The 26,852-nt window shown below is 46.3% G+C and overlaps 1 protein-coding gene across 1 annotated transcript; it reads left to right on the top strand.

Moving 5' to 3' along the window:
* GCNT4 (glucosaminyl (N-acetyl) transferase 4) lies at positions 1-25,965 on the top strand. The gene is made up of 2 exons (XM_060091755.1): positions 1-216; positions 23,948-25,965. The coding sequence occupies exon 2, from the start codon at positions 23,949-23,951 to the stop codon at positions 25,311-25,313; it is 1,365 nt and encodes a 454-aa protein (XP_059947738.1). The 5' UTR covers positions 1-216; position 23,948; the 3' UTR covers positions 25,314-25,965.
* The last annotated feature ends 887 nt before the right edge of the window (positions 25,966-26,852 follow it).

Genomic DNA, 26,852 nt, shown 5'->3' with positions numbered 1-26,852 from the left:
GGGGCCGCTCGGCGCTCTCCCGTCCCCGGCCGAGGGAGAGCAACTCTCTAGCAGGGTGAGCCGCCGAGGTGGCGGCGGAGGACCAGGAGGAGGAGGAGGCGGGAGCCAGTCGCCGCCGCCGCCGGACCAGGAGTCCGCAGCGCAGCTCGCGGTCCCGCCGCAGCGGCTCCTGCACCCGCGGGGACCCCGCGCTCGGGGCTCCCCCCGCTCCCTTTCGTAAGTCCACTTGGCCACGCAGTCCAGCGAGGAGCGCGCGGGGCCGGGGTGCGGGGCTCCTGGCCCAGCCGCGGATGGCCGGGACGCCCGGACCCCCTTCTCGCGACTTTCACTTTCCAGCGGGGGAAGACTTAGGCGCCGCGTCCCTCGCGAGGTGGGGGAGGGGGGAGGGAGGGAAGGACGGAGGGAGGCTTCCCGGGGCAGCCGCAGCGGGTTAGCGGGCTGAGCCTTGGCCTGGCTGCACGCCCGCTTTGACTTTGGGGCCCCGCCGGCGGCCGGACGCTGGAAAGTTCTCCGAGGTCCGCGGGCTGCCGGGCGACCAGCGCGTGTCAGCGTGAGGGTGTTCTGGGAGACGGAGGCACGGCGCTCGCATCCCGGGCTCCCGGGGCAGGGCCGGCGGGGAGGCCGGGAGCAGCGGGGCGCGTCCGCACCAGGGTTTTCCCGGGACTCTCGCCGAGCGGTGAGAACGCGGCTCCCGGACGCGCCCTTTCCGGGGTCAGGGGTCCCGCTGTCTCGGTCTCCTGGCCACTTGGAGCCGCCCAGGTGAGGGGCGCAGAGGGGCGGGCTCCGCGAGGAACGTGCCGAGCCGGAATCGCGACGCCTGCTTCTCTGCAGCCCTGCACCCGCGGGGCCGGGCCACGCTGCCTGTGGGCGGCGGAGGCGAGTGTGCGGGAGCCCGGCGAGTGTGCGGGAGCCCGGCGCGTGGCGCGGGAACGGGCTGCTGGCGTGGCTTCTCCTTTAGGGCCAGGTGGGAGTGGGGTGTCTCTTAATAGTTTGGGGATTAGAAGCCGCGGAGCAGTCCCCCTGGCCGCGCCTTCCGCTGGGACGAGCTTCTGCGCTTTTTAAGGTCAAGTTTTCGTGCCGCAGAGCTGGCCCGGATCGTCCCCCTGTGAGGTGGCGGCACCTCCTCCATCGAGCTGGGAGCCTCTGAGGATCCGAGCCACGAGGTCTGGGCTCTCGAGTCAGTTTACCATCTTAACTTAGGCTAAAAGTGCTAGTGGGTGGGTATTGTTTTGTAAATTTCAGAACTAAGCTTTCCTGCCTGGGGGAGGTTTTCCCTGTTGTAGCCCGGAACCGTGTATTTCCCTCGCTGGGTAAGGGAGAGGTGGCCTTAGCCCTTAGGCACTTGTCTTTTCCTCTTCTCGTCCTTTAAACTGAAAAGCAGCAAACCAGAAGATTAAGGGAGTTGGGGATGATATTAAATAAAGTGTCCATGTGATTTGGTAGACAGGGGTCACCCCTTCTGATCTTCCAGAAGCATGCCCTTATTATTAAGCCACCTAGCCGTCTAAGACAATCTAGAACCTAGCTGTCCGTTTTGATAGCTTTTGTTGATGGTGTCTTGAGGAAGTAAAATCTTTCAAAGTAAGTCGGTTGTTGCAGAGAGCAGTTCCTCTGCTGCACTTTCGAAGAATCAATTGTCTGTGAGAAATGACCGATTAAGATGCTATTGAATCATATCTTATATCTTACTTGTATTTGCAGAGAAACAATAGCCATAGAGTCAGGTTCTGTGGCACTGAGTGAAAGGAGAGTTTCCTTGGGGGAGGGGGGTTGGTGAGAAGTGTTCCTTTGAGAAGCAAATTTACTAAATACTGCAATGTCTGCCCAGAGGGGTATAGGAGTGAATGGCGGAGTTGGGCCATAAGTCAAGTCGGCCCTTGATGGCATCACATTAAGTACCCTTGGGATAGGCAGGCAATAAATAGTTATCATCCTGACTTTGAATGAGCTCGGTCATGGGGGCAGTGGTGGAGACTGTACGTGGCAGTGCCCAGCATCTGCTCCCTTGAGAATGACTGACAGCAGAGCCACCACTGTTGGGAGTATGACTTGGTGACCTGGGCCTTTGTAGGTTTGAATGCAGGAAGAAAGCAATAAGACAGATTGTATGATGTGAGGTTGAAAAGTCAATCCGTCAATCCAAATTTAGTGAGCACTTACTGTGTGCCAGGCCCATACTAGGGTGCAGTGGGAGCACAGAGGTAGCTCACTGGTCTGGGGGGAGGCAGGAAGCCTTCTTGGGGAGATTTAAGGGGGACCCGAAAGATGAGTAGGAGCTGCATAAACTAAGCAGGAAGAGGCGAAAGGGCAAGTATTCTCACCCCAGGAAAGAGGGCACCCTAAGACCAGAGGAGGGTAGAGCAGGGAGAGTCCAAGGAAAGGAAAGGTCCAGTGTGAACTGAGGGGAGAATGGCGCCAGATGAGGTCAGCAGGTGCCAGGGCTGGATGATGCCAGGCCTTGGGGCCATTTTGTGGGCTTGATTCTCGAGACAGTTTCACACCTGAAAGTATCCTGATGAGATTTAGATTCAAAACAAAACTCCAGGTGCTGTGTGGAGAATGGATTTGAGGAGCCCCTGAAGTAGACATGGCTAGTTTGGGTGGGGCGTATGAGGGGCCTGGAGGTCTATCTGAGGCAGTGGCAGTGAGGATGACACAAGTGGGTAGATTCAGGATAGACTCTGGAGTGACTTGACTAGTTTACTGTAAGGTATGAGAGTGCAGGGGGACTCCCTCTAAGTTTGGACTTCTGCACTTGGGTAGATGGATGCTGCCATTTACAAAGGAACGTGGAGGAGGTGCAGCTTGGGGGAGGAAAGACACATTTGCTTTTGTTGAGTCTGAGCTGCTTTTGAGGCTCCTGAGTGAAAATACTTAATAAGTGGCTGGAGAAAGCAGACCCTCCAAAGAAGCTGGGGGTCATCTGTATTGGGGTGTTATTTTAAGGCTGGGGTAAATGGGGGGGTGACCTGGGAAAGAGCCCCTATCTTTATGGGGAGAGGTGGGAGGAAAACCAGGGCAGCGGTGCTGAGTCTCAACCTAAACCGTAGTGGGAGTGAGCACCTTGCATGATGCCAGTGTGTGTGTGCTGGGGGGCTGAGGACTAACAGTGGCCACCGCACTTAACTCCCTGGAAGCAACTCCTCCAGTGAGAAGTGGGATGGAGGGATGGCTTTTTGAAGATGAGAGAGCCTCATATTTATATGTGAATGGGATGGAGCAAGTTGGGAGGAGAGGTGGAACACGCAGGATATCTCAGGACCCCCCCCCCCCCGACTCTTGGAGCAGTAGGTAAAAATGAGTATGATTGTGCTGCCATTCTGATATCAAACTCATGTAACATAAACCGTCACCATCTACTGAAACAATATTTTGAAGCCCATATGGCGGTGAAATTTGAAGTTTTACTTTGTAGATCATGCAAGTTTAATGATTAGGAGAGACATAGATGGAAATCATGAAACAGAGCTGCAGTGTAGCTAAGAGTGGCCCCTGGAGTGTGACTGCCGAGGGCCCCTGGCTCTGGCCCTGCCACTCCCTAGCTTGTGACCTTATGCAAGTTTCCTGACCTTTCTGCCTTGGTTTTCTAGTCTCTGAAATGGCACCACATCTAAGGGGTACACGTTCTATGGTACCTTCTTGTGGGCGGTTGTGAGGATTGCCTGTGTGCATGATGTATGCACAAGGTAGGCATGTGTGCATCATGTATGCACAACATGTGTGTGCATCATCTATGTACAGTGTGTGCCTGTGTGCATTTTACCTGGCACATAATGAGTGCTCAGTAAGCCTTAGTGCTGGTGGGTTTATTATGGTGATGTCATTTCCATCATTTCTAGATGCAGAATCTGAGACTCAGAATTTTGAAAACCTGTACAAGGCCTTAGAGCCAAATAGTGGCAAAGTTAAAGCCAGGATCCCATTTGCCTGACTCAAAGACAGGGTCGCCTCCCACTTAGCATGTCAACAAGTGTCAGGTGCTGGATGCTACATGAAATTAACTGTAGTAAAAGGATCCAGTCACTGCTTGTCAGAGTACAAGAAGCGAAACAGATATCTCAATGTCAAGGCTTACAGAGTTTTCCCAAGCAGTTTAGAGATGTATGTTTTATATTAATTTGCATTGCTTTGCATGTCATTTTATATGCATTTCCATATGCTGGTAATTTTCCTAGTGGGATCTAAAGGCTGAAACTTCACGTATATAAGATCAAATTAAATTAATCAGGAATTAAATGCAGCTGCTTCAAAATCTAATGGGCCCCTGGGCACAGTGTGCTCAGGTGGGCTTTGGGGGAAAGGATTGGGTCGATATTTACTATTTTAGAAGATGTGGGAAACCAGATACCATTTGATAAAAGCAGGTCACATCTTAATATGTAATGAAGCTTGATTTGCTGAACACAATAGAAAAATACAGGAAAAGTGGAAGAAGACCAGAGGGAAACTACCTATTATATAAAATGCCAGAAACAGAAGCAGAAGCAGAAGTCTGCTTTATGAAGCTGAACTAATAAGAAACACTAAGGGTCAGAAAGTAAAGGTGGAACTTCTGCTAAACAATATGAAATTTTAAAAGGAGCATAATCTTAAATACAAATGTGTGGTGTTTTAGAACCAATAAATTCTCCCTAATTTGGACTTACTGGGAAATAAGCCATTGTATCTTAGTAAAACCTTAGAAATATATATATATTACAAAACAAAAACAATGATTTTGTTACTTAGAACAGTGATTCTCAAATTGTGGTCCCTGGACCAGCTGCACGTCACCTGGGAACTTGTTAGAAATGCAAATTCTGCGACCATCAGACCTGCTGAAACATAACCTCTAGGGATGGGGCCCAGCAGCCCACGATTTAATATTTGGAGCCAGCTTTCATTCCTGTTGAGTTTTCACTTCTTTTGTCTTAAACTTCCATTTCCCTCCTGTGGTCACTCGCTTCTCACTGTGCTGCTTACCTGCTGTGAGACAGTGTCCTAGTAGAGGGTTGTACCCAGACACAGACCCATCCCGTCCTCTGTCCCAGAGTCTACACTGATGGAAGATGCCCTCTAAGATCCCTTGAGGCTCTCACCTTCTGCAGCTCTCTGGTTCTCACGCTGTCCAGGACCACACTGGTTTGGTTTCTGGTTTGGTTTTTCTGCCTTTTAAAAATCTTTTGGGGCTTCCCTGGTGGCGCAGTGGTTGAGAGTCCGCCTGCCGATGCAGGGGACACAGGTTCGTGCCCCGGTCCGGGAAGATCCCACATGCCGTGGAGCGGCTGGGCCCGTGAGCCATGGCCGCTGAGCCTGCGCGTCCGGAGCCTGCGCTCCGCAACGGGAGAGGCCACAACAGTGAGAGGCCCGCGTACCACAAAAAAAAAAAAAAAAAAAAAAATCTTTTGGCAGTCTCATACCAAATGAACTGGGACTCCTCCAGAGCAGGGTCAGCCAGAACACTGGACTGTTCTCTCCAGATGCTCCTGTTACATCACATTTCTCCATCTGGTATGACGCAGTTAATTTCTTGGACCTAAGTGTTAGCCTTTGTATTTATCTCTGTTAAATTTCGTCTTACTAGATCCAAGTCTGTCCAGATCTATTTGAGTACCATTTCTGTCCTTTTTCACGTAAACCTTTGAGTCCTGTGCCAATTTGCTGATGTCCTGGCCTGAGGAATTAATAACAATATGAGCTTCTTTGTTAGAGGCCTTCGTCACAGTTAATGAGGCTTAAAAACTTGGCATCTTTTGCAGACCTTGTGGGGCTAAAATCAGAAGAATAATTATCAGTCCCATCGTTGTTTGCATTTAAATTACTGCTGTTCTGATGTGCCCCTCGCACGGTTTCCCCGTGTGGCGCCGTGTTCTCTAACTCCATCCTGTGCCCCTCACAGAACAATCTCCGTAGCATGTCGGCAGGAGCAGTTGGACTGTGACGATTGCTTCTCTCTGTTATGTTTATACCATCAGCTTGGGGTTTTTTTCGTAGGTGACACAAAGGTAAGTTTCAGCTTATTTATGGTCAGATTAAGGTGAAATTCAGAAATTTCCAAATAATAGGAAGCAAAAATTGTGCCTTGTCATTCCTCTCTGCCTCACAGCCCTTCCCACCCAGGCTCTAGAACTCAAGAATTTTGTGCTCAAGTCCATATTTCACCAAGAGATTAGGGGTTTTTTTGGTTTTTTTTTTTGTGGTACGCGGGCCTCTCACTGTTGTGGCCTCTCCCGTTGCGGAGCACAGGCTCTGGACGCGCAGGCTCAGCGGCCATGGCTCACGGGCCCAGCCGCTCCACGGCATGTGGGATCTTCCCGGACCGGGGCACGAACCCGCGTCCCCTGCATCGGCAGGCGGACTCTCAACCACTGCGCCACCAGGGAAGCCCTTAATGTTTTTTTTTGATGTAAAATGGTACTCATACATGATTCTTAAAGGAGTACACTTAGATAATATAATCACACCAAAAAAAGTTTAAAAAGTCAAAAAGCAAAACAATTTTATGGCAAGAATGCTTTTGAGCCATGATTGCTAGGGCATGAAAAAGTGCCTGGAATCCTGCACTTTTCCATCATTCATGATCCTTATCCAATCCTACCCAAGCCCTGTCCTTCCTCCCTCAGCCTGGTTTGAAAGACCAGGGTTAAACCAAACTGCAAAAAATCCCAATAAAATCCAAGCTGGGCTTCCCTGGTGGCGCAGTGGTTGAGAGTCCGCCTGCCGATGCAGGGGACACAGGTTCGTGCCCTGGTCCAGGAGGATCCCACGTGCCGCGGAGCGGCTGGGCCCGTGAGCCATGGCCGCTGAGCCTGCGCATCCGGAGCCTGTGCTCCGCAACGGGAGAGGCCGCAACAGTGAGAGGCCCACGTACCGCAAAAAAATATATATATATAAAAAAAATCCAAGCCTACTTTTCTCCTCCAGCATGCTACCAAACCGCTTTTGATGTGACATTCTCCCTTACCATGGCAAGCAAAAAAAAAAGTGCCGGGTGATAAGGGCACTTATTTTTGTAATTTATAAAATTTGTAATTTCTAGTAAATCTCCATGAACACCCTGTACTTCTGGCTCTTTGATTGCTTTTCCTTCTCCCCCACCCCCTCTGTTTTTCTAATCTAGTTCAGGGGAGAATAGATGAGGTTGCCCCTTTGAAGGAGGGCTTCCTGGCTATGCTCAGGCTCAGACAGTCGGCCTGTCTGCTCTTGGATAGGGTGGACTTGTTTCCAAAGGCTCTACAAACCTTGGTATTTTTCCTGGTCATCTACCAGACGGAAGCAGAGGGCGAGCATGTGCCCCCAGGATCAGGAAGAACAAGGCCTAGCATAGCTCCTGTGCTTGCCAAGGTTCCTTTTCTCTTCCTTCTTCTCTGCATCACTGTAGCGTAGCTGGACTATTTGCACTGTGGCGGCCTTTCCCCACCTGCCCACATTCCGCCTGGGGGCAACAAGGGGGGCTCTCTCTGCCAGCCATCATCTTTTCCGGGTTCTCCCTTACTTCAGCCTGTAGAGCCACCACCCTGCCCTACTCTCAGGCAGGCGGAGACAGAAAGATGTTGTATCAGATGGGTCGGGAGAGAGAAGCGGAGTGACACGCAAGGTCGGCACAAATTAAGTTGCGAAGGCTAGATCGTGGGACCGTACTACTGGGGGAAATGGAGATTGTGGAGCTGGAGGAACGGATGTGGAACCAGAGGAGAGATGCTCAGGCAGGAGGAACATGAAAGGAACACGACGGCAAGAGAATCCCTAAAGAATAGAAACTTTTCCAAACGCTAGCTAGTGACTTACCGTTTTGGGGAGATTATCTCTAGATGCTAAAATTCAAATGTAACAGAATAACTGGGATTTCTCAGATTGCATTGTCAAGTCTCCTAAGACCTCACTATTTCTTTCCCTCTGTATTCATTCCCCCAGGCAGCAGTTTCTAGGTGTATCTCTCCAGAATCTAACACAGTGCCTGCCTGGCATGTGGTAGACACACAGCTAATGTTTGCTGGATGGGCGGCCAACTGAATGGGGACATAAATAGGATATATAAAAATAAAGGCATATATAAGATCTGTACACAGAAGAAGTGAAAGCAGGGACATGAACATTTGTCCACCCTTGGCCGTCGCAACAGCACTCACAGTAGCCAAGATATAGAAGCAATGAAGTATCCATCCACAGACAAATGGAGAAACAAAATATGATAATATATACAAGGGAGTATTACGCCACCTTAAAAGAAAGGAAATTTTGACACATGCTGTAACAGGGATGAAACTTAAAGACATGATGTTAAGTGAAATAAACCAGCCAGGAAATGACAAATATCGCACGTTTCCTCTAATGCGAGGTTCCTAGAGGAGTCGAGTTCATAGGAAGATGAAGTAGAATGGTGGTTGCCAGGGGCCATGGAGAGGGGAGTGTTTAGTGTTTAATGGACACAGGCTTTCATTTGGGGAGGATGCACAAGTTCCGCGGATGGATGGTGGTGATGGTTGCACAACAGTGTGAATGCGCTTAACGCCACTGAACTGTGCACTTAAAAATGGTTAAAATTTTAACCATCCATGTCCATCTACCTCTCCATCCATCCAACCACCCATCTTTCCATCTATCCAACCACTCACCCACCCATGATCTCTCTAACATTTACGGAACGGCTTTTCTAGGATAGGCTGAGGAACAGAGACTTTTTAACACTACTGATTTTGTTTAAATGGTGAAAAGGGTAAATCTCCTATTATGTATATTTTACCACCATAAAATAATGGAATATTTTTATGATCATCAACTAATTCCTAAATATGGAACAACAAAAGAAAAGTTATTTTTATAACAAAGACGTGAACGGGGTAACACTTTGAAAGTATAGATTATAGAGAGAAGATAGCGATGACACTAGACTTCAAAACATGTTTAAAACCGTGTCGCCTGAATCCTCATATAAGGCAGAGACTTTCAAAGGCTTTTAGTCCTGCCCACTCCCTGTTGCCCCTATGATTCTCTCTTTAAAAGACAACAACTTTATTTTGGAAAAATTTCAAACCTATGGAGAAGCTGTAAGACTATTACAGTGAGCACCTGTCTGATTCCCTCCTGACCAGGAGAATGTGGAAGGTTTTCATGTGGCCTCTGCATCATCCTGCCCGATGGAGACCCCCTGCTGATGCCTCTGGAGGTGGTCTCTGGGTGCAGGAGTGGGGCTGGCACGTGGCAGACAAAGCACAGTCCACGTTTGCAGAGTAGCCCCTGGTCTGTGTTATCTGGTGCTCCTCCCTGGCTGTTGCCTGTTTAACTGCTCTTGACCTCTTACCATCAATGCACCCCAAGTGCCCGTTGGCTCTTCCTGCCAAAATATACCCAGAGCGTGAGCTGAGTTAGTCGTCACCGCATCCGTGTGAGTGAGTGCCCCCGGCCCTCCTTCACAGATGAAGAGGCAGAGTGCAACGAGATTAGGGACAGCTGGTTAGTGAAGTCAGAACTGAGCTCAGAACCTTGGCTTTAAATTCCAAACCATTATGCTGTGTACAAAGGTAAAGCAGGAAGGTGAGATGGAGGGACCCGAGGGTGTGGCAGGAAGGAGAGGAGGGAAGAACTACGCCCCACAGTTCACCCTACGTGGTGGTGATATCTTTCTCCTGGTGTATAACAAGTTTGTAACCAAACAAGTTCTCAAGAAGGCAGCCAGCCTGCAAGGTGACCTTCAGAGATTATATGGGGCTCCTGGCCAAAACCAAGAGGAGGTGTGCCGTAAGCTGAGTGGTGCTTACCTGAGGCCTGGTGAGCAAGCTGCTCTGTTCATGCCAATATCAGAGTTAAACTGGTAACTCTTGGAGTTTGCTTTTCTTCAGAGGTTTATCTAAAGCCACCATCTGCCTCAAAATCCACACAGATGAGAATTTCAGCATCATGTGAGACACATTTGCACTTGACAATATACAGGATTATACTATTGTTCAAGTAGACACTTTAACCTGGTTTAAGCTTTATTTTGTGTGCGTGTGTGTGTGTGTGTGTGTGTGAGAGAGAGAGAGAGAGAGAGAGAGAAGCATTGCCATCTTCATATTGTCATCTTTCAAAGTGCATGTCTGCAAAATTGCTTACACATATAAAGGCTTCTTCTCACGTAATAAGAATGCAGAGTGGGCATTTGCTGCCGGTGGTTCAGTGCTTTGAGGATTTTGGGGCTGAGGTTGCTAATATTCTCCTGGTCTGTTCTTCATGGTCCCAAGGTGGCTGCTACAATGTGAGCCATCATGTTGGGGTTCCAGGCAGAAAAGTGGATGAAGGGGGAAAAAAATGGCATACTTTCCACCGTGAATCAGGGTTTTTTTGGGTTTTTTTTTTTTTTTTTTTTTTGCGGTACGCGGGCCTCTCACTGTTGTGGCCTCTCCCGTTGCGGAGCACAGGCTCCAGATGCGCAGCCTCAGCAGCCATGGCTCACGGGCTCAGCCGCTCCGCGGCATGTGGAATCCTCCCGGACCAGGGCACGAACCTGTGTCCCCTGCATCGGCAGGCGGACTCTCAACCACTGCGCCACCAGGGAAGCCCGAATCAGGTTCTTTTGAAGAACTTTCCCAGATACCCCACATTGTATTTCGTTGACTGCTCCTCTACAATGGAGGCAGGGGAGAAAGTCTTTTAGAGGGGTATGTTACTGCCACCAGCAATATAGAGATTCTCTTAGTAAGGAAGATAGGGAGGATGGATGTTGGGAGGCATTTGCCATCTCTACTAGAGCCATACATACAATCCTTACCTACTAGATCTGTTGCTGAATTTCATCCCACTGAACCCTGTCTATTCTGGCCACACTGTTTCAATGATTGTAACATAATATATTTGGAGATCTGAAGAGTCTTTTACTTTTGTATTCTGTACAGTTGGCATATAAATTTGCTGAGATGTTTAGTTTTAGGGTTTTTTTTTTTTTTTTTGCGGTATGCAGGCCTCTCACTGTTGCGGCCTCTCCCGTTGCGGAGCACAGGCTCCGGACGCGCAGGCTCAGCAGCTGTTATCTTAATTAAAACCATTACTAGAGGGACTTACTTCCCTGGTGGCACAGTGGTTGAGAATCCGCCTGCCAATGCAGGGGACACAGGTTCGTGCCCTGGGCCAGGAATATCCCACATGCCTCCGAGCAACTAAGCCCATGTGCCACAACTACTGAGCCTGCACTCTAGAGCCCACGAGCCACAACTTCTGAGCCCGTGTGCTGCAACTACTGAAGCCTGTACACCTAGAGCCTGTGCTCCAAAGCCCGCACACGGCAACGAAGAATAGCCCCCGCTCGCTGCAACTAGGGAAAGCCCATGCGCAGCAACGAAGACCCAACACAGCCAAAAATAAAATAAATAAATAAATTTATTTCACGGGCTTCCCTGGTGGCGCAGTGGTTGAGAGTCCACCTGCTGATGCAGGGGACACGGGTTCGTGGCCCGGTCCGGGAAGATCCCACATGCCGCCGAGCGTCTGGGCCCGTGAGCCATGGCCACTGAGCCTGTGTGTCCGGAGCCTGTGCTCCGCAATGGAAGAGGCCACAACAGTGAGAGGCCCGCGAACCGCCCCCCCACCCCCAAAAAAGGAAAAACCAATACTAGAGAATATAACAAAAAAGAAACAGATTCACAGATATAAAGAACAGACTATGGGTTACCAGTGGGGAGAGGGAAGGGGGAGAAGCAAGATATGGGTAGAGGATTAAGAGGTACAAACTACCATGTATAAAATAAATGTTAACGTGGATATATGGTATAATACAGAGAATATGGCCAATATTTTATAATAACTATAAATGGAGTATGACCTTTAGGAATTGTGAATCACTATGTTGTACACCTGGAACTTATGTTGGAAATCAACAATGCCACAATAAAAATACAAATAATAATAAAAACCATTACTAGAATGTCTCCTTGTTGGAGGTGCCAGCTGGTTTTACATGAAGCCTCTGCTTTTGAAATTCCTATTTTGGCAGAACCTTTAACTTAAGTTCCTGGGTCTTAATTTTATTGTATCTCTGTGCACACAAGCTCTTGGGACAATACCTTATTTATTTATTTATTTATTTATCTATCTATCTATTTATTTATCTATGTATGTATGTATGTATGTATTTAGCGGTATGTGGGCCTCTCACTGTTGTGGCCTCTCCCGTTGTGGAGCACAGGCTCTGGACGCGTAGGCTCAACGGCCACGGCTCATGGGCCCAGCCGCTCCGCGGCATGTGGGATCTTCCCGGACTGGGGCATGAACCCGTGTCCCCTGCATCGGCAGGCGGACTCTCAACCAATGCGCCACCAGGGAAGCCCAATACCTCCATTTTAAACCAAGCGATACAGATCTTGACTCAATGATAACATCATGACAGGGATGCCAGTCTAGAATTTTTTAGTGGAAGGGCAGAAGCATATTGAAATCTCCGGCTCAGCTCCCCACCACAGTGGCAGAGCACAGAAGGTAAACAAAGGAGCCTTTCTGATGATTTAAAACTGAATGTTTCTGATCCATTCATGGAGAGTGTGGCCTGGCTTTAAGCCATTTTTGCTGTCTGTACCCTTGATTCACCTCTGTGGGTCCCTGTGCTCCCTCTGATGTAGTTACAGCATTGGAAATTCTACTTTAAATGCAGGTGTAGAAATCAGTTACTGTGTCTCTTCAGTTGCTGCATAACCTTTGAGGAATTAATTTCGGCAGTGTAAAATAGAGAGCCATATAATACCAAAGAAGTGCTTCCAGAAATTTCTGGGGTGGGGTGAGATGGGGTGGAAATCATATGTAGACCTTGGGCAGAGAAAGTTCTTTTTTCTTTATAGTGCACTAAACATGTGATTGTTTGTTTTTTTAAAGGAGTTAAATGTTTTTCAGTGCAGTTTTTCCTCTTTATAGAAAAAGAAGCCAAAATAAAGCCACATTTTTAAGTTAGAACATAAAACGTAAACTATATATTGGTTCTGTATTGGGCTAGCTAAGTGTGGAAGGCAGAGAAGAGAACTGGAGAAAGGAATGTAACCTCTCTGTTTATAAAGCCTGGAAGATAAAGATTGAATACATCACGAGCACCTTTTTGGTAACCTTTTATATCTACAAAGAAGGAAACATTTGATTTAAGCTCTTGCCATCAGAGCTGAAATTTGAGAGCATAGGTATTTTTGAACCAACCCCACCCCCCCACCAGCATTTTTGTTTTTGTTTTTATGGAAAAACAATGTTTTGCAACATAATGAGGGTCATAAATTGTTTCAAAATAAGAAACTTTTCCTTCAGTAGGATCATTTCTGGTCCTTTTGACTTCCTACTAAAGACTTCTTAGCCATATAGTTTGCTCAGCATGATACACAATCAGCTTTTTTTTTTTTTTTTGCGGTACGCGGGCCTCCCACCGCTGCAGCCTCTCCCGCCGCGGAGCACAGGCTCCGGACGCTCAGGCCCAGCGGCCACGGCTCACGGGCCCAGCCTCTCCGCACACAATCAGCTTTTGAGGTTTGCCCTGTGGACCAGTTGCAACAAAGCCCAGAATCGTTGGCTGTCTCCTAATTGGTGTGAGTATAAACAGCTGGCTGAATTTGGCACTTTTTTTCTCTACTGCTGCAAGCCCAGATTTGCAATGACCTTGAGGGACCACCGTGGGTAAATACATCCTAATGTGGGTTGCTCAGTTTTCCACTTGACCTTAAATGACCCTATAAATCTCCCCCAAACCGGAGAGGCTCCAGCCAAGTTACTATTTGTTAGAAGTATAATCTAAAGGGGTGGTTGATAGACTGATATTACTGTCCAGGATTTTTATTCAGACCTCTGTTCTCAAACCTTGCAAGTTAGGTAGACCTTCGTTTAAGGAAAGCGGTGACCATAGTCTTTGTACTTGTAAACAGAAGCCTGCTGCCTGTAGAGGAAGCTATCACTTGTGACGTGGTCCACAGGGACCTCAACCAGAGCCCCTTTGGAAGAGGGGCATCTTATTTCCCTGAGTGAGACAGTTTAAACTGGACATATGATCTGAGAAACTGAGCCGTCGGAGGCCCTGTTTGAGGGTATGTTTTGTGTACTCGCATTGCTGCAGATTCCTCAGGACCACTTTCTTACGTGGTCCCTGGGGATGGCTTTGCCTGACAGGGATGCTAGAACAAGTCATTGCAGTTTTGTACTTTCTAGAGAATTGCCCCTGAAGATAATGAAGTCAGGGGAAAAGTTTACAGCTTCCGCAATGCATAAAGTTACAGAAACAGTTTAGCTGGTTGTAAATGCACAGAACTAGTTCCATTTGCTCTTCTTGGATGTCTTTTAAAGGAATTCTTTGGCTCTCGATCTTTCAAAAAGTATTGAGCAGACTGGGGAAAAAATTCTAAAGTTTAACTAGAGTAACCATCTTCCTACCTTTCAAAATCGAAGATAGGTGTATCTATCGGGAGCAATATACTTTAGGCATTAACAAAAAAGAATGTTGTCAGGAAGTGAAAAACATAATTAGAATGTCAGAATGAAGAGAATAATGAATGTACTATTTTAGAAATATAATGAACGCACTATTTAGAAAACTGGGGAAAAGTCAATATGTTGGTTTCAAAAAAATCATTCATATTGTAAAGGTTCTAGTACCTGACTTCTGCATATACCACAGTTTTCCTTCCATAGCTATTTCACATGCATTGTATCATAAGACTTTCATAACAGCATTGTGGGATAGCAAAACCATTATCCCCTTCAACATTTGGGAAATAAAGACTTACCCAACATTAAATGACTTGCCAGGGACACTTGAGGCATTTTTGGTGGCGGAGCCCACATAGAACTTGGGTCTTCTGATTTTGTTCTACTGAGCAACCACCCTGTGCCAGGTAGGTATGTACATGGGGCAGGGGATAGAGCGTAAATGAGGCCTGTCCCAGAGATCGAAATAAACAAGTAGACAAAGTAACTGCTGCTGTGATGAGTGCTGAGAAGAAAACAGAGTGTGACAGTGAGGAAAGAGATTTGAGAAGGGTGACCAAAGACGATCAGAGGAAAGGATATTTCTCCTGTGACTTGAGGGATATGGAAGGGCCAGTCAGGCCAGGACTCAGGGAAAAATTATCTCAACATAGGAAGAGCAAGTGCAAAGGTCCTGAGGCAGGAAAGAGACTGTGGTGTTCTAGGGACTTGTAGAAAGGCTGGTATTGCTTAGAGCTTAATGAGCAAGAAAAAAGCAGAATAACATGAAGTTGGAGAGAATTCAGTGCAAACTGTGAAAGCAGACCCTCACCCACTCACCTCAAGCCCCTGGGCTCCAACACTACTTGGACTGTTATTGCGTTTGAAGCAGAAAGTTGGGGGAATCCAAAATAAGAGAATACGATAAACTACTTTATTTATGATGCTGGGTATTTTAATTCTTTTGTTTTTAAAGAAAAAAAGCACATTTTTTTTCTCAGCCATGTATGAAGTGTGAGTGTTACTGTCAACCTCCTGAGAAACTAGCCAATAAACATTGTGCAGAACCTCCACGCAAGGATGTCAAAAAAAAAAAAAAAAGATGAAGTTGGAGAGGAAGGCAGGGGCAGGAACAGCCTGGGCCCCTGTCTGTGGAAAGGATTTCTGATTTTACTGTAAGTGCAGTGAAACCCAAGTGAAGGTGGTCTAAGTGTAAGGAGTGGGGTAGGGAGGGGGAGTGATGTGATTGGTGGGTTTAGAAGATCCTTTTGGCTACAGTACAGAGAGTGGGTTAGAGCAGCGGTCCCCAACCGTTTTGGCACCAGGGACTGGTTTCGTGGAAGACAATTTTTCCGTGGACCAGGGTGGCAGGGTGGGGGAAGGCTCAGGCAGTAATGCGAGCGATGGGGAGCGGCAGATGAAGCTTCACTCGCTGTCCCGCCGCCCACCTCCTGCTGTGCAGCCCGTGAACCGGGGGTTGGGGACCCCTGGGTTAGAGGGGAAGCAAGGGAGGCTAGTGAGGAAGTTAGTTCATATACAGGCAAGAGTTGATGCTGGCTTGGGTTAGAGTGGAAAGGGATGGGTGGATTCCCCTACATCCCCTACATTTTGGATGCAGAACCAACAGGGTTTTTATACTGCCAAGAAATTGGAATGGCAACCTCGCATTATGGTTAATAGCGTAGGCTCTGAAATCGGGCCACAGTTGAAAATCCTGGCTCCTCCACATACTAGCTACTTATCCTCTGTGACTCAGTTTCCTGATCTGAAAAATGGAGACAATGATAGTACCTCCCTCACAGGTTTATTGAATGGAATTCATAAGATAATGTAAATGGTACTGGTGCTCAGCATAGACCATTAGAGAGCAACAGGTCTGTGTCCTCTGACTCTGGCAGCATGAAGATTTTTGTTGACTTTGGCCAGAACAGCCTCAGCTGAGGGGGCAGTGGAGCCAAGTTGGACTGAGTACCACCTGAGGGGGCCTGGGTACGGGGAGTAGAGGTCCCCCTCTCTCCACTCCCTTAAGGGGGAGCAGCTGGATATACAAACATGTATGTAACGGGGGAACGTGTTCCCGGCATCCCAAGAGTGAAACAGGGTCTAAGGATGGGTAGGTCTCTGCTTCCTCATTTAGAGAAGGAGGAATTTGGACTCAATCACCATTGAAGTTCTTGTCAGCTTTAGGATCTTCCTTCTAAGCTTCTTCAAGAATTATGGGATAATTAATTCAGCTTTGGTGGGGAAGGCCCAGAAAAGTCAATTCTATTATTTCAATTGTCTTTTTCCTATAGAAAATTATGTTGACCTCAGAAATCGTTTACTTTCTAACAGTTCACAGACCCAGTTTAGAAGAGGACTCATTCACAGTATATTGTGAAATGAAAGAAACAGCTAAGGCAGTGCCTAAGGAGTGAGCCTTCTTGTTAAAAAGCAAGCCGGGGGTGGGGGAGATAAATTGGGAGACTGGGATTGACATATACACACTACTATATAAAATAGATAACTAATAAGAACCTACTGTATAGCACAGGGAACTCTACTCAATACTCTATGGGAATAGAATCTAAAAAAGTGGATATATGTATATGTATAACTGATTCATTTTGCCATACACCTGAAACTAACACAATATTGTAAATCAGCTATATTCCAATAAAAATTAATTTAAAAAAGAAACGTAAAAAACTTTTTTTAATTAAAAAAATTTTTTTGTTTTTACCAAATTTAAAAAAAGGAAGGCAAAACAGGCATGTTTATTTAAAACAGTCTGGATGGACGTACTGCCACAGAATGCTATGGCCAGGTGGCAGATTACTGGTGAGTTCTCTTTTCTTTTTTAGACTATTTTTACTTCCTGATTTAAGAAAATAATGAAGAAAGTTTACTTTTACAAACAGAGAATGGAAAACCTTTTTTTTTCCTTTTTGAGACTATAACCTCTTATTATTTGAGGACGTTTGTCCTCAATTTATATTGTATGGTATTAATGACCCAGGACACCAGTCTTACTGTTTAGCTGCACACAGTCTGATAATTACTTGCCTTTTGCAATCTTCCCTCCAGAACAATGAAGATGTAAGGTCATCAGAGCAAGAAACTTGCCTTTCTGCTCCTTTGCTAACTTCAGGTGCTATGGGGGCATTGAGGAAATGAATCTTAGCTGAGTCATCTTCCCACTAATGGTCTTACTCCAAAACTTTCCTTGGGTTTGGTGATGAGTACGTCACCAAGGGGAGAATCAATGGCTTTATTGAAATCAAAGAGGTGCAGTATGAGGACCTTGACTTTTTCAACTAGATCAGGATTTTTTTTTTTTTTGAGTGAGCTCATCTTTATATTAGTGTTCTTAAGTGATGATTAGTGTTCTTAAGTGTTCTTAAATGATACAAACTTTTAAGAATTTACAGGTGGCCCATAGAGGAAATATTCACCACGTAGAGAGAGATTGAACCCAGGCAGTCCTCTAAAACAATTAGTAATTCTCAGAGAGCCCAATCTGTGTCACTGGTCACAACAAGAACCAGTGAATCAGTGAATAGTCAGTGACAGGATACAAGCCTAACTGATGGCAGAATTTCTTAGGAGGAGCTCGTTTTCTTTTCCTTTAGTGGATTCCACTGGCCGGGAGGTTGACTGATCTCTTCACTGGCATGTGGATTGGCGCCAGCCTCTGATTGCAGGAACAGAAGTGTTCATCAGCCAGCATTCCTCCAGGCTGATTCTCTGTCTAAATAAGCCCTTAAACTGGGTGGAAGTTCTGAGGACTTCAAACGTGGTTTGATGTTCACTTCTGTTCCAACTTTAGGACAGCTAGATAAGACACAGTAATGAGAAATTTTAATCAAGGACTAAAACTGTTGTGGCAAATAAGGAGTATTTTTAGACTTATATTCCAAGAGACAGCATTGCCTAGAGGGTTCACCCCTGGAGAAAGACTCTCTGGGTTCAAGTTCCAACTAAAGCACTTTCTAGTTCTGTATAACCTTGGGCAGTTTCTTTATCTCCACGTGCCTCAGTTTCCTGTCTTGTAAAAAAAGAGGGAGAGAGGTAGTACCTACCTCACTGGTCTGTGGAGGGAACTGAGTTATTACACACGGAGTACCTAGAACAATGCCCCGAGTAACAACTCTTTTTTTTTTTTTTTTTTTTCTTTTTGTGGTATGCGGGCCTCTCACTGTTGTGGCCTCTCCCGTTGCGGAGCACAGGCTCCGGACGCGCAGGCTCCGGACGCGCAGGCCCAGCGGCCATGGCTCACGGGCCCAGCCGTTCCGCGGCATATGGGATCCTCCCAGACCGGGGCACGAACCCGTATCCCCTGCATCGGCAGGCGGACTCTCAACCACTGCGCCACCAGGGAGGCCCAACAACTCTTTATTGAGTGATTCTACATGAAGCATAATGATATTACTAAATTAATAACGAGCATGACATGGACGCATTCAAGCATTGGTTCTAAAGTATTGAAGTCACACCTGCATTAACCAGGCAGTCAAGATCTGGACTGTGCCAAAGCACTTTGCATGCATTACCTCACTTAACTTCAAAGGCCCTTTGAGGTAGTTACTATTATTAAAGTCTTTTTACTGATGGGGACACAGAGATGTGGAGAGGTTGAGGGGCTCGTCCAGGGTCCAGCGCAGGGGCCTCCCGCAAGCTGAAGCCCGGCTGTGCCGCCAGGACCACGTGTGGCTGCCTCTTCTCCAGCTCAGCCCAGAGCAAGGTCTTATGAGCTCCCAGCCGCTTGATCCTTCCTTCTGCACTTTCCACCTCCTCCTTTGGTCAGAAAAGTGAAGGTCATTTCCTTCACACTGCCTAAAATTGTCTAGTGTATTCTTTTCTTAAAAACACACAAAACAAAACAAGCACCAGCACGCCCTGTGTACTACACTGGAAAACCCCCAAGATTTGGAGTCAGGCAAGCTGGGTGCCGGGAAAGAAAAGACCTGTAATGTGCCCTGAGGACCTCTGCGGGCAACTCCTTTCACCCAGGCTCCAGAGCCCTCACAGCCCCAGCGGGGACACTTCTAATCCCCAATTTGAGCCCAGAAAACCAGGCTTAGTTTGATCGGTCTTAAAGCCACTGCTTCTCCAGGGATCCATGTCCGGGTCTGGGGCATCCTGAAGCCCTTGCTCTACTTTCTCTTCTCCTCCCGGAGCCCCCCCAACACACACACACACATATACACACCTGTGTGAGCGCCTGGGAAGACGTGCAGGTGTGCAGGGAGGGGGCGGAAAGGCAGAGGCCACCTCATCTGCAACATGCACGGTGGGCCCCGCAGTCTTGGTGCCTAAGCTAAACCACATGCACAACCCTTCCTCCAGTTCGTTGGTGATTTACCATTCGCCCTCTTGCCCTGGGTTAGGAGTCACGTACTTCAGTGACAGCTCTGGGTTTTAAATTGCTGACGAATTGCTGAGGAACGAGAGTTCGTTGAAAAGCTGCTAATGGCTGTGGCCATTTAGCCCTGAATGCAATTATAGCCACTTAGCTGGGGTGTACCTTGGTGTGCCTGCTGTTTCCTTTAAGACTGTAAACAATGCCTGAGAGGGTAGAGGAAAAGAAGATGGTTTGGGGAGAATGCTGCATTCCACATCCCTGCTGGGGTTTTATTGACTTATCCAAATAGACCTCATTTGATGTAGCGATCCACCCTTACTGCCATTTCCTTCATGATTCTGCGTCATCACCAGGCACTCGCGCCCATGTGGTGATAACTCCCTAAGCAGGTCAGCTTCCTCGTCTGCTTGGGTGGGTGGGAGGGAAATACCCCTTCTGCCAGGGGTGGGGAATTATTTGTAATGTAAGACTACCTCGTGGCAGCAAAACACCTGCCTGCTCTCTGCCCATGAGCTTTTAAGGGGGAAAGAGTGGGTGGGGTGTTTGTAGAAGGTGACCTCGCTGCCCTGGTTTCGTCTAGAAAAGACTTGGCTGTGTAATTGCCAGCCTTAGCCCAGCCAGCTCCAGTCACACCTGGGTCACGCCTCTGGAAATCATTCCCAGCCCTCCACCCCTGGCCCCTGGTAGAACAGTACCCCAAGTAACAACTTTTTTTTTTTTTAAGATTTTTTTCAATGTGGACCTTTTTTAGAGTCTTTATTGAATTTGTTACAATATTGCTTCTGTTTTATGCTTTGGCTTTTTGGCCATGAGGAATGTGGGGTCTTAGCTCCCCGACCAGGGATCCTAGGGATTGAACCCGCACCCCCTGCATTGGAAGGCGAAGTCTTAACCACTGGACCACCAGGGGAGTTCCAACAACTCTTTATTGAGTGACTCTGCATTAATAATAATGATATTATTAAATTAACAAACAGCATTACATGGAAGCATGCAGACATTCATTCTACAACATTGTATGTATGTCAACATCGTCTGTGCTGGGAGGGGCTGTGGGTCTCATGCAGAGGTTGTGTCCTGAGAAAAGCTAAGGTTGAGAACTGTGATCTCTAAGCTGCACCCGTGCTTCCCTGCCCTTCCTGAGGAGGCTTGGAGCACACACTTCCCGACTCCAGCTAGTGCGTCGTCCACAGTCTTGAGTTGAGCCGGGAGGCCATGGCTGCCTGCCCAGAGAGGGAGGGTCGCAGGGCACCCGGGAAGGAGAGGCGGCAAGCACGCTGTGAGGAGTCCTGGGGGAGCTAGCTCTGGGCCCTGTGTCTGAGCGTCGCCAGCCAGGGACAAGAATGAATTCTCAAGGAAGAAGAGGAGGGAATCGGGACAGCCCAGAGGCCTTGCCTTCTGACTTTCTTCCCACGCCAGACATCTTTAAGCGGGAGAGCTTGTCTGTCTCTGGGACGGCCTTTAACATCAGGGGAAGCAAGCAGCCCTCCCTATTCTGCCCTGTCCTAAGTCCAAGTAAAGCCCCTTCACCTACTCACCAGGCCAGAATTGCCTTTGACCGAAAGCATTCCTTTCCCCAAGTTAGAAGGAACAAGGGGTGGAGGTGCAAGCCTTTTGGTGAGAATGAGCTTTTATCAAATCCTGAAAGGGGCTTTTGACCTTTTCCCAGTCTGGGGAGATGTCATCAGGTTATCCCCAGGCACTGAAGCCTTTGCCCTTTTATGTAAGTGTGATGCTGGTCAGCAAAGATGTTGTCTGGACCTAGTAATGGAGAAGGAGATGAAGGGATGAATTTGAGGCGTATTTGTGAGATGATTCTGTGGGTGTACAGGAAATGGAAGAGTCGGGTGGCTCTCGAGTTTCGAGCTTGGGTCATTGAGTGGATAAACTGAGACAGAAAACACAGGAGAGGTGAAGGTGTCCTGTTCGGTTATGGACTCACTGATGTTGAGTGCCCGTGGGCTATCTAGTGGAGATGTCTATCAAGCAATTGGATGTTCACGTCAGAAGCTTGGGCAAGGCCTGGGTGCTGAAGATAAAGGTGTTGGCGATGTATATACATGGAAATCCCAAAAGCAAGGAAGAGTGTTTGTGAGAAGAGCAGTAAGCTAAGAATAGGACCCCGGAGAAACCCACAGAGGAGAGACTGAGGTGTGGTGGGGAGGACCCAGATTCTACAGAACAGTTCGGCGTTGATAAATAAGGTATGGTTCTTTAAAGGAGGGTAATTCAAGTGAGGGTGAATGAGAGTATGGCATTCCTAGGAGAGCTTTTTCAATCAATCTGTATAAAAGAAAACTACAAAAGTAAATCAGGTTCAAATGCCTTGCTACCTCTTCTAAGGAAATAGGGTGCAGTGATTATGTCCTCGGTTAAGATTTATTGAGATGTGTAAGGAAATTGTATGTGGGCTCCTCAGACCTCCCCAGGGCTCAGTAATTGAACCTCCTGGAAGCAGGCCTAGGAGCTTGGTCAGCCCTCCTGTCCTCGAGCCTCTGGGTAATACTCCTAGGATTTCCCCATTTCCTGCTGCTCCCCAAATAAGCACATGTAATGCCCTTCTGTTGGGTAGCCCATTTTTATCTGTTAAAGTAATATAGTCATTTTCAACATTCTAATAGTCCAAAAGGCTATTCAGTGATAAGTAAACCCCCCTCCTCCCCAGGCTCCAGATCCTTAGTCCTTCTGGAAGTATTGGCCTGTGGGCCAGATCCAGCCAGCTGCCTGTTTTTGTAAATAAGGTTTTACTGGAGCCCAGCCACACCCAGTCATTTACACACAGTCTATGGCTGCTTTCCCACTACAGCGGCAGAGGTGAGTAGTTGTGACAGAGAAAGAAAAAGTTTGGCAACGTGTGCTCTTTGTGTCTAGGCTTCTGGGTGTATATAGTCTTTTTTGGACACATATGTGAGCTCACTCTACACTGTTCCTTATTTCTGTTTCACAGTCTACAGTGGGGACTGTTCCACAGGGATATGTGCAGATTCTTCTCAGGCTTTTTCACACAGTGTGGGTGTAATTAATCAATGCCCCGTAGGGCATTTTAGTGCTTTTCAGTCTTTAGCCTTAACTTCAGGGAAGCTTCTCATTACATACCTTCTTTGCACACACATGAGCTCTTCTGCATGGGTTCGTAAAACTGACAGATTCTGCCAAACTGGCCCCTGGCCCCTGCCTTTTCTCAGTGCATCCGGTTCTTTTCATTTTACGGGCTAAATTTCTAATCCCTGTGAGGAAATGGGGCCTAACAAAATAAATTAGTGAAATGTGCAAGTTTACCAAATTTGTATAATCTATATAAAATTTTAGTGTCTAACATTTACTATAGCTCCTTTGGGGGTCTGCCCACTGCTCTTATTTCTGAAGGTGGGTGTCTTAGTCCGCGCAGGCAGCTATGATAAAATACCACAGACTGGGAGGCTTATCAACAACAGAAATGTATTTCTCACAGTTCTAGGGGCTGGGAAATCCAAGGTCAAGGCTCCAGCAGATTCCGTGCCTGATGAAAGCTTTGCTTCCTGGTTCATAGACAACAAGCTTCCCACCGTGTCCTCACATGGTGGAAGGGGCAAGGGAGCTTCCTGGGGTCTTTTTTATAAGGGCATCTATCCTATTTATGCGGACTCCACCCTCATGACCTAAAAATTTCCCCAAAAGCCCCACCTCCTAATACAATCACATTGGCAATTAAGTTTCAACTTAAAATTTGGGGCGGGGGATGCAAACATTCAGTTTATAGCAGTGATTTACTGGGCTTTCCCCATTTGACATCAGATGTAGATCTAATCAGGATCTGAAGGTAGCATCAAGATGGATATTCCTTTTAGCCTCAGGTGGGTCATTTGCATTTCTAATGACCTCTTGACAACATCCAATTCTCTAGGCCTCTGCCCAAGCCAGAGCAATCCCTCCCCAAATATGCTAAGCACAAATACAATTAAGATACTTAGTACCTATATTTTAGGAGTTAACATTATTTTTCATTCTATTTAGTAACCAACATCTCTCAAAATTAGGTGTAGTTAACACAGACTATGACAAAATACAACCATTGTACATATTTCCATTTCCTTGTTTCTGGATTCTTTTAAGGACAAGAATCTTGTTTTAATCATCTTTGGGCCCAGCATTCTGCCTGGTGTGTGGTAGGCACCCAGTGGATGTTTGTTGAACTGAACTAATTTTCTCTTCATATTTCAACTGAATTATTCCTTTGTTCTCTTACAGAATGAAGACATTCAAATGTTGTTTTAAATACCACCTAAAGCAGAAAGTTTTCATCCTGTTTCTAACCCTATGGCTGTTCTCCTTGTTGAAGCTTCTAAATGTGAAACGCCTCCTCTTCCCTGAAAGAGGCATTTACTTGGTTGAGTACTTCCTAAGTACCTCGCCTTTTGTAAAGAACAGATATACCCATGTTAAGAATGAAATCGGGTATGAGATTAACTGTTCAGGTGTCTATGAACAGGAGCCTTTGGAAATTGGCAAGAGTCTGGAAATAAGAAGAAGAACCATCATCGACTTGGATGATGATGATGTCGTGGCAATGACCAGTGATTGTGGCATTTATCAGGCCCTACGAAGCTACCATGAAAAGCTTGTTTCAAGGGAGGAGAAAAGCTTCCCAATAGCCTATTCTTTGGTTGTTCACAAAGATGCAATTATGGTTGAAAGGCTAATCCATGCTATATACAACCAGCACAATATTTACTGCATCCATTATGACCGTAAATCATCTGATACCTTCAAAGTTGCCATGAACAATTTAGCTAAGTGCTTCTCCAATATTTTCATTGCTTCCAAATTAGAGATTGTGCAATATGCACACATTTCCAGACTCCAGGCTGATTTAAATTGCTTGTCAGACCTTCTCAAGTCTTCAGTTCAGTGGAAATATGTTATCAACCTGTGTGGGCAGGATTTTCCTTTGAAATCAAACTTTGAATTAGTGTCAGAGTTGAAGAAACTCAACGGATCAAATATGTTAGAGACAGTGAAACCCCCTAACACTAAGATGGAAAGATTCACTTATCACCATGAACTCAGACAGGTGCCTTATGAATATGTGAAACTACCAGTGAGGACAAACATCTCCAAGGAAGGCCCCCCTCATAACATCGAGATATTTGTTGGCAGTGCTTATTTTGTTTTAAGTCGAGCATTTGTTAAATATGTTCTCAACAACTCCCTCGTTAAAGACTTTTTTGCCTGGTCTAAAGATACATACTCGCCTGATGAGCACTTTTGGGCTACCTTAATTCGGGTACCAGGAATCCCCGGGGAGATTTCTAGGACAGCCCAGGATGTGTCTGACCTACAGAGTAAGACCCGCCTAGTCAAATGGAATTATCTAGAAGGCCTTTTCTATCCCAGTTGTACTGGCTCTCACCTCCGAAGTGTGTGTATCTATGGAGCAGCAGAACTAAGGTGGCTTATGAAAGATGGACATTGGTTTGCTAATAAATTTGATTCTAAGGTGGACCCTGTCTTGATTAAATGCTTGGCAGAAAAGCTTGAAGAACAGCAGAGAGAGTGGATCACTTTATCTTCAGAAAAGTTATTTATGGCTAAAACAGCCACAACCACATTATGATAAAGCCATGATGGAAATAAGGTTAATATGGAATTGCATGCTATACCATGGCCAGTACCATTTGCGTTTAACCTTCTCATAGTCTGAAAGGTGTCTACAATTCCACACACAAGGGAAAGTGACCTGGCCTTTAGTGACAATTAGTCTGTGGTTGGTTGGGTGTATTTATGTATGTTTTTGCTTGTAATCTCACTGAGCTAAATGGGAGATTTTCAACAGTCAGTAATCTGATATCTATTGAGTTCCTGCTATATGCCAGGCACTTTTTTAGAAACAGGTAGGAATTGCATCCAAGTTGTGATGAGTTATACAGTGCCCTCAAGGAGCTGTGGCTTACCCCAATCACACAGCAACCTTCATATCTTAAGTTGTCCACATAACAGTCAGGGTCCCACTGAAGAACTTGTGGAGTGTGCGGTAACTATATAGCCATAATCACCACCAGTTTCAGAGCAGTGTTGACGTACAGTGACCAACATTCCACTTGCCTCTTAATTCAGCTCCCTAGACTTTTCTTAACCATTAGAATATTAGAAGGAGAGACTCTACTACCTCAGAAGAACTGAAAGAATTGTCCAATTTCCTGCTTGCCAAAAGCATAGCTTACCTTATGGTACCTCGCTTATTCAATTCAGGGTTGGGTGACTCTGTTGGGGGGGCATTTCTAGTGTATGGCTGTTAGGGAGGGGGTGAAGTTAAGTCGGAGGATTGGGACAGGTGGTGCCTGAGGAGAAACAAAGGGATTTGGGTGACTTTTCCCTCATGTTAAGCAATGGTGTCATGAAAGACCTCCTTTGTAATTCAGCTGTTTCTTTAATACATTTACTGATTAAAGTTAAAAACTGATTAACAGTTCAAAGTGTCACTCTCCAGAACATTGAACCTAAGTCTTTCTGTTCATAGATTATCATTATATGTAAGTTTTTTTTACAATGGAATAGTATAATTTTGTTTTGTGGAACTGTCAAGCTAAGAATCACTAAATTTTCTTGAAAAGGTTGTGTGAAATATGACAGCTTACTAAATTAACTATTAGTCATTAAAATAATGTTCTTACTTCTCCAGCAACTGTCAAGTGGAGTCCAAACGTAAACTTATAAAAGCTCTAAGTTCATTGCAGTCTTCTCAGCTTCAATCCAAGAGAGAAAAAGCTAATTTTCCTAAGGACATAGCAAGAATATTCACTAATGATATTTTATGAAACCTACACCTTAGAAAACTACCAAAATCAGTCAAAATATACATATATTTTCACGTAACTATTGTGCTGGAGGTGAAATGGGACAGGAGTGGGGTCCCCAGAACAGGCTATAATATTTTTATGTCTCCTGGGAAATAATGGAACTCATGTAAGAAATTCTCCATGATCTTATGTTTCAATGTCAGCCTCAATAACTACATAAAGATGTAGTCATCAAGACCAGTATGAGACTGTTGGAAGACAAGTATTTAAATATTTTGAAATGTCTGTGTTCTACATGTGAAATGCCTTTTGCTTGTTTTAAAGTTTATGATACGATCTGTGGCACCATTTCTCTC

The sequence above is a fragment of the Mesoplodon densirostris genome, chromosome 3 (genome assembly GCF_025265405.1).
Source record: "Mesoplodon densirostris isolate mMesDen1 chromosome 3, mMesDen1 primary haplotype, whole genome shotgun sequence".
In the NCBI taxonomy this organism is placed as follows: domain Eukaryota; kingdom Metazoa; phylum Chordata; class Mammalia; order Artiodactyla; family Ziphiidae; genus Mesoplodon; species Mesoplodon densirostris.
The sequence above is the reverse complement of the archived record's forward strand: the minus strand, read 5'-3'. Positions and strand labels throughout refer to the sequence as shown.